This window comes from Leptosomus discolor, chromosome 9 (assembly GCF_034619465.1).
Source record: "Leptosomus discolor isolate bLepDis1 chromosome 9, bLepDis1.hap2, whole genome shotgun sequence".
NCBI lineage: Eukaryota > Metazoa > Chordata > Aves > Leptosomiformes > Leptosomidae > Leptosomus > Leptosomus discolor.
In genome coordinates, this window is record NC_141399.1 from 37159669 (window position 1) to 37168037 (window position 8369).

An 8369-nucleotide genomic window follows, 5' to 3' on the forward strand; every position below is an offset into this window, starting at 1 on the left:
ATGTGGCCGTTCTGGGGACTGGACCTGAACCGAGTCCGCTGTGACCTGCTCTTCACCGAAGCAATCAGTCAAAGGATGCAGGTTCCCAACAGGCTGAAGGTAGCAGATAGCTTCAGCCCTGTGGATGAGGAGCCAGTGGCAGAGGATGTCCCTCCTTCCTTTCGGATGCACATCCCTGAAAGGATTTCTCTTGCAGGTAATGTCCTGGGTTGTCTTTCGGGGTGGCTGAATGTTGGTGGGACTCTACAACATCCTAGGGAGTAGTATCCCTTTATAAAGCCCACAGTAGCTTGCTTTGCAAGAGGAGTGGACAGAGGCAGATATTGTAGTCAGGTTTCTGCTGGAAGGTAGGACGGGATGGTGGAAAGATGCTTGGGGAGAGGCGGGCAAAGGTGACCAACAGAAGGAAGGAGGGGTCAGTTCCAAAAGGTGAGGAGCAAAATGTGGAGGCATCTCCCTCCACATCTCTTACAGTTCCCTCTTGGCCTTTGGTAGGATCACGGCTTTGGGATTCAGAGACATGTGGCCCTGTCTCTTTGAAAAAACAGCTTCGAAACCTTGCTTTCCTGGAGCAGTGTGTCCAGTTACTTTCCAGTACATGCCTCTCCAGGGCTGTCCTGCTGCTCACACCTGCGGCACATGGTTTTTGATGTACGTCTGGTACTAGACACAGGGTTAGCTCTCCTTCATGGGTTGATCTCTCTTCTCTCCGGTCCTGAGGGCATTTGGGTTGGTTTAATTCTTCCCACTCTCCTCTCTGCAGAAATATCAGATGCCAGTTTGAGGCCCATCCTGCTGAACCGGCAAAGGAAGGTCCCCTCTGTTGTGGTGCACATGTCCCCGGATTCCTCTGCGCAGCCCACCAGCCTTGGGGAGCTCCCTTTTCTTCATGTAGCCAGCAGATCGAGCTCCCAGAAACGCAAACGATCGGTACTGTATTGAGTGTGAACAGAGTTGCCTGTGGTGGGAAGGGGGTAAAAATGTGTTTGGTTTCTCCAGAGGTCTGTTATCAGCCCAAACCAGATTTTATCTTCCAAAGTGCTACCTCCTACTAGGTGGTCCTAGGAGTCCTAGGAGTGAGGGTGTAGGGGTGATGAGATCTTTTTTTGTCCTATAACCAGGACACACCTGTGTGCTGGGACATCGATTCAGCTAGATCTCCTACTGCATTTTGTGAGCAGGAGATAGGCTGAGGTAGGTGCAGTCCCCCCACAACCTCCTTCTGCTACTTTTGAAGTCCCTTTTCAACCACTGTTTCTCCTGGATCAAATATGAGACAGAGCTGTTTCATCATTGCAGTGTAAAGGGTTCTGGTGTCAGAGTTAAAAGCAGATTTTAACCTTGTGTGAAACTAGTTCAATGAGAGTCCCCTGACACGGGCAGGCAAAGGCTTGGTTTGGGTGCTGGAGCTGCTGATGTGCCTTCTCAAGTGCTTTCACTTCCTTGAGATTCAGGAGCCCTTCCCATGTGTGTCAGGCTCAGGATGAACAGAGATCAGATCAGCAGGATCCTTGTTGGTGACCCTTGCCCTGCTCTAGGCGTGTCTTACCGGGTTTGGGGCTCGTGTTAACTCTCCCACCACTGAGTGCTTTCCCTGTGCTGATGGGCTCCTGGCACTGCAGACCATGCAGAGCACCTGGCTGGGCTCACCCTGTGCAGGGTCTCTGCCCTAATGTGGTTGTGTTTGATGCCAACAGGGCCATCACAGCAGCAGGTCGCGGCGGGAGAGGACTCCAAGTGACTCTGCCCAGCTGACCTTGCACAGCCCGAGCCACCACCATGAGCGGTGAGCACAAACCCAAAGCCATCTGGGGTGGGTGGGGATCAGCATCTCCTGTCATCTGTGCTGCTCTGGTGCTCTCTGGTGTCAGTGCCCCAAGGTGGGGGTGTTTCCAGATTGGGGCAAGGCAGTGCCTGGCGAGTTCTACTCTTGCACGAGAGGAACATGGCTTCTGGTGTCAAGAGAGGTTTGTGCCAGGCAGCGTTGAAGAAGGCAGCTGTGTTGATCCCCAGGGTGATGAGCTCTCTGCTGAGATGCACGTGGCAATGCACATCCCCGCTGGCAGCAGGCCGGGAGCGCTGTTGGTCCTTTCCTGGCCATTGGGCCGATAGGACCTTGCTGCCTGCTCTGGCTTGTCCAGTCCCCCTGGCTCTGCCCATCTTCCTCTCAGTGCTTCGCGACATACTCTCCTGCTCCAGCACAAGCGTGGCAGAGTGCTGGGGGATACAGGCAGGTGACCATGGGTAAATGTACCAGGGCTTAACCAGGTTTCTACAAGGGTTGATGAAACTTGTGGTGCCTTGCAGGCAGGGTGGGCTAAGAGCACACTTGTGTTTCAGATCTTTGAGCGTAGCTTGTGAGTGGTAGGATGGTGATAGTGCTCCTCTGCTCCTGGCCTTGGGCTCCGGAGTCTCTCCAGTGGAGAAATTGTCTCTAACTTAATCCCAGAGCAGAGCCACCTTTCCCCCTGGGAAAGTCCAGGGTTGTCTTGGGTGGCAGGAGAGCTGCCGTCTGCAACCCCTGTGAGAGCAGCTGGTGAAGGTCTAGTTATCACAGCCATGGTTGGCTTTGGAGGAGTCAGTTGGCTGCCTCTGAGCCTGCAGGCTGCTGGAAGGGGTTCTCCCACCTGGTGACATGGGGGTCTGGGTGCTGATGGCCTTGCCCAGAGATGCTTGGAGTTGCTGAAGGGATCAAGGGCACTGTCAAAGGCCAGGCTGTGCCCATGCTGTGTGAGGCCAGGAGATAACAGGCGTGATTCTGTGTGCACCCCAGGCTGGATGCATGCCCCCTGCCTGCGCACAGTGCCCCACTCCCCCTCCTCACGGAGACGGGCAGGATCTACTCCATGCGGAACATCTTCCAGACCATGTACCTTCTGGGCCAGGTGCTCTTCTGCCGTGTCCAGGACTCCCTGCAAGATCCAGTGCTGTCCAGGTGACTTCGGCTCGTCTTGAGCCACCTCCCTGTCATTCTGTAAGGACTTGGCTTTGCCTCGCTAAGGCATGAGCCAGGAGCTCTGTAAACTGCAGGCAGCATGGCACAGGAGCAGGGGGGTCCTGCATGGCTGCCCCAGACTCTCCTTCTCTCCTGTCCTGTCTGCCAGGCCTAGGAGCACCTGGTGCAGCCGGCCTGGGTGCACCCGGCTAACCCAGCCCAGCTCGTGTCTCCTGCTTAGCTTAACACCGGCCCCCTGGGCACCCTGTGTGATCAGATGCCACCCATGAAAAAACACGTGTGTATTGCTGGGATTTTAGCTGCTCTTCACTGCTAAGCAGGTGCTAATTTTTCCACATGCCTTGATAGCTTGATGGAGAGAAATGTGTGAAGGGAATCAAAATCCAGAACAGACGTGTGACCCAGGTCCTGTTCCCAAGACACCCTCTCCTGCGGGCTCCCAGCACCCTTGATTGTGTCTTGTTAACTATTAAGTAACCTTTTCCATGAACTGGCTGTACCGAGTTATTCACCCCATAGCTGATGCCTCCGGACAGGGTGCAGTATGCCTGCGTGCTCACTGGAGCAGGTATGCAATGACCTCAATCTCTCTGGATGTGCTGGAGCAACTATCTCCACTGCGCTCTTATCTGTTCAAGTGCCATAAACTTAACCGTTCAAAGACATCATTGCAGCCTTAAGGTGTCCCCACTGCTCTAAGGCTGCTGAGCACCCAGAGGAATGTCTAAATACTTCTAATTCTCCTTGAGCAAAGCCTCCAGGCAGAAAGGGAGGAGAGTGAGCATTCATCATCTGTGCCACCGGTGGCACACCCTGCCTTCCTTTCCCAGCTGGAGCTGAGGTGCAGACAGCAGAACTGGCTTCTGCTTGCAGATGATGCAAAGTGGTGTCCCTGCTTTTAACCACAGTGAGCTGACTGTCTTCAAATGTCGCTTTTTTTTTTTTTTTTTAACGAAGTCTGGGCATGCTAACAGATCTGGTCAGTGGCTACGTAAGACCTTCTCCCTCCTCCCATCAGTAGCAGAGGAAATTTAGGCCATGGTACCATGAGAGGGGGTAGTTTGTGGAGCTGCTGTAATGCAGTGGGGTGAGTCCTGGGCCTCTCCCCAGGTCTCGATCTCCCGTTGAAGCCAGCCACCTTGAAATGCCTCTCTCGGTACTTCGCATCACATTAGATGCATATGGCATCTCTTTGATACCACAACTTTGTACCCCTATGCAACAAAAAAAATAAGAAAATGACCGACCTGACTTGTTTGTCCTGAAATTTTAGTAAAGTCTGGTCTTGAACAGAGACTGTAATATTTGCCTGACAGTGACCTCTTGAAGGATATGAGTCATTGGAAGGCAATTTATAGTCTCTACTCTAAAGGGCATTCACCTGTATCAACTGGGAGTTTTCAGTCAAAAGCTGCAGGATGTGTCCTTTTTAATGGCTCTGTGCTGGAGCAGATTTTCTTTCTGTCATGACTTTCATTTTATACCACAGCTACATTATGTGGAGGCATTATCTCACAAATGAATTTTCAGACAGAGATTCACTGAATCTCTGCATGCTGTTCTGGCTTGTCTTCAGCAAGATCAACATCATGTTGCAAACGGGAATAAATACCCTCTCCTCCCCAAGGTCTCTGAAGGAGTGGTGTTATACACTCAACCTGTACGGTATGAGCCAGTGACCATGCAAGTTATTGGTGTGCATAGGGGAGTTTTGGTTATAGGTGAACTGATGTAGGGAACAACAGACCGAACGTGGCGATTTTGATTTTTCTCATTGTGGATCTGCTTTATTTTGTGGCTTGGTGCTGTGGACCCTGCAGCAAGGCTGTGTCTGCAGGGGATGCCCTGGAGATCCATGGTTTGTGTTGCCTCCGCCAGTGCAGCAGCTAATCCCAGTGGTGGCCCCTTTGTTTCCAGGGATGGAAGACAGTGGTGCATGCTTGGGTTGCTTGTTTCAAGTTGCAGGTAAAATTTGCTATGAGAGCAAAAAGTGATACTTTTTTTTTTTGTTATTGGGGGGAGGGATGCGGAAAGTGAGCTTGTGGTATCTGGAGATACTGGAGAGGAACAAATCCTTGTCTCAGCAACCACAGGACCCTTTTCTGCTGGCTGATGCACGTGCTCAGATAGTTCCCCCCGGGCTGATGGCCGCTTCCCACCAGCGGGATCCTCACCTGCTGATGTAAATGAGAACATCCCTCCATTTCGGCATTGGCCCCGTGATATGTGTTTACGTGACTGGCTCTAAAGATGATTTATTCAACCCTCAATGAATTCCTTTGACTATAGAGAATGGATGTTTGGTAAATACATTTTTTCTCTGTTGGACCTCTAAAGAAATACAAGCATGCATTTTCCCTGTTATCTGTCATGGCATATGCTGTACGTGTTGTTGTGATCACTATGGGGTGTATGGTGGAGGGGTATAAATATGCATGATGTGGGTTAAGAAGAAATGAGTAGATGCTGTGCAGGTGCTGTTTCCTCTCTTCTGATGCTGCACGCAGGCAGCCCATCCTGGGCACACACACGCTACCTGCATGGCTCGGCTCCCTGTGGCAGTGCCGTGTGTACAGGAAGGCAGTTGCACCTCTCAAGCAGTATTTGTCTGTCTGCATCTCTGCTTTTCTTCTCCAGCTCCCAGGAGGCTGGCCCAGCCCCAGAGAGTGCCTTGGAGGAGGTTGGGGTGGCTGAGATGGCAGCAATGAGAAAGCAGGTGAGATGGGGGTGAAGGGCTGCAAATATTTCCTGGGAAAGCCATAGGAGGGTGGGTGAGGAGGCTCCAGGGGCCCGTTGCTTAGTCCCGATGGGCTGGCATTGCCAAGCTTGTCCTGGCTGATGCTGCTAGTGCAGAAGCAGGGGAAAACTTACATGTGTGTGGACCCATCAAGCTCCTACCTTGAGAGGCTGTAGGGCTACAAGAGACAGCCAGACCCCTCTATCTGCTGGCAGTAAAGGGCTCAGATGCTCTTCTGATGAGAAGGACTTTTTCCTGAAGCATCTGCTCGGGAGCTGAGGTACTGCTGGTAATTCTCCCGCACAAAGATAGCTGCTGCTCTAGAAAAGGAGGACCTGAAGGAGACGGCAGCTCCCATCTCTTCATTCTTTGCTGTCCCGCACCTCTGGGGTGTAGCCAGTATCCTGCACTTTGCTGCAGGGCTGACAGTAGCCCCATTGCTTCTCTTGCAGTTGACGAGGATCTCGGGGAGGCTCCGCGTGCTGGAGGAGCAGTGCAATGCCTGGCAGCAGAAGGAGGTCCTGGTCTACTCGGTGCTGATCTCCGCCTGCCTTATCAACACGTGGCTCTGGCTGAGAAGATGATTTCCTGTGTCTTGACCTCCCCTGCCAACCCTGTCGGGGTGGGTGAGGGCAGGGACAGGATCCTTGCTCGCGTACTTGCAAACAGTAAAACTATGTGTTTCTTCTTAACTTGCCCTGCTTTTTGCACTGTAGGCCCTTGAGGATCTGTGTGCTTTAGGCCACCCCTCTCCCATGCTCTGGCTCACCCTCCCTAGGGTGAGGGAAACGATGAAACTGGACTTTGTGCCACAGCAGCTGGAGATGGGTGTCAGGGAGAGGTGGGGTGCAAGGACTGTAGCCCAAAAGGTGTAGTCACACGGCTGGGCTGTGGCTGCAAATGCTCTGTGTACACTAGCAACCACCTTGTACGTTTGATGGGGTCAGTGCTTGTGTGGGAAGCTGCTGTGAAGAGCCCAGGTCTCATAAGAAATTGGTGGCTGATACAGGGGGTGTCTGTCCTGCACAAAGTAATGGGAGACCCTCTGGCCCTTGGACTGTCTGCCAGAGGAGATGCAAAATGAAGGCGTTGAGTGTTTGTGGACATGGAGTCCTGTTACAGTCTTAGACTGTGGTGGATCCAGTCCCCTGACCATGTCCTGGCTTGGATAACTCAATTCTGACCCCATAGAAGTCCTCAGCCAACTGCTGTGGTCTGTTCCTCATCTTCCACCCCAAAAGCTTGTGTAGAGTGGTTGAGTGTTTTTAAACTGCTGGTGGGTTTTCTTTCCTTCCTTGTGCAACTGTTCTTTGGTGGAGGTAGTACTACCAGTTTTCCCATGCCATAGCCCCTGCTCTAGGAGGTATGGAGCTTGAGGAGCCAGGAGCTCCCATCCCAGGAGCTGCTGCTGTGCCACTGTCTCCTTGGCTCCCGTCCTGCTGGAGGCAGTTCAGCAGCGGGTTTGCAAATGTTCGGATCCAAAGTGGCTGTAAGAGCATTGCTGAGGTCTGGGCTTATCCAGGAGCTTGGCTCTTTCCCAGAGAGATTTAAGTGGGAAGCCTCCCAGTGGTGACTCTCTGGATTGTAAGACCTCATACAGCAGTGATAGCACCAGTCAGGTCATGGACAATTGGCCATTTGGGTAGCAGTAGATATTTGTTAGGTTGCCAATGCCAGAGGGCAGGATAGCTTGGCAGCAGACCTGGGAGCAGTAACTTCAGTGATGGTGCGAGACCACAGGTGAGGGGAATTCTTGGCCCAGATGCTCCTTAGCTAAAAACAAGCCCAGTTCAACAGCTTTGCCATTTCTTTCCTTCCGTGGAGTTCAGCAACACTTGGATCTGACATGACTTTGAGACACTTTTGGTGGTTCATCCAGCACATCTCCTGAAGCTGTGCTTGCAGGCTCTGGGGGCAGGTTTTGGCATGGCTTAACAGGACCTCTCTGCTCCATCTATAAGTCATCGTAGCTGGATCTGCAGGTCATCCAGATGTCCCAATAGCTTATTTACAGGTATGGATGCCTGGGAGTTTTCTGCCTGCAACTGCATCAAGCATCTGTGACTGTAAATCTGGCAGCTGGACGCTGACTAATAAATAACTGTCCGACAAGTAATTGCAGGTCTGAACCTGTGCCTGATAGCGGAGCTGAGGAGAGCACGGAGATATATTGCAGATGACAGCCAGGATGGTGTGGTGGGCTTGGTGTGCTGTGCCGTGGCAGGATGTATGTAAGGAATGGGAGCACTGGTGCAGGGGTGGTTCCTGTGGCTTATGGCTCAGGGATGTGGTCAGGGTTACCAGGGGACCTTACACAACGGGTCTGTATAAGGGGGCTGCCACTGTGCCAGGAAAGTAGGTAAATTGTTTGGGTCGTTTCTCTTCTCTGAGAAGTGCAAAGGTGTTTTGGAGGAAGCTTGTGTTCTGGGTTTTTTTTTTTTAAGTTGTATTTTAGGGTGAGAAGGGCTGACCCTTTTGGGGACACACCACCTTCAAAGTGTGGATTGAAGATGTTTGGAGGTAAGGTGATCAAACTATACGTGTTCTCAAAGGCTAATTATTGGCAGGTTGTAAGGGGATACTTTATGACTTTTGCCTAAGGCATAAATCCTGATGTAAATCTGGAAACACTGACCCATAAAATGCATATTTTAATAAACTCTGTGTGTTCTGGCC

At 51.9% G+C, this 8369-nt stretch overlaps 1 protein-coding gene across 1 annotated transcript; it reads left to right on the forward strand.

Moving 5' to 3' along the window:
* Positions 1–6277, forward strand: LOC104354631 (mitochondrial fission factor homolog B). The gene is made up of 6 exons (XM_086469808.1): positions 1–196; positions 764–930; positions 1698–1786; positions 2774–2935; positions 5594–5672; positions 6146–6277. The coding sequence occupies exons 1-6, from the start codon at positions 1–3 to the stop codon at positions 6275–6277; spliced, it is 825 nt and encodes a 274-aa protein (XP_086325934.1).
* Positions 6278–8369: the final 2092 nt, after the last annotated feature.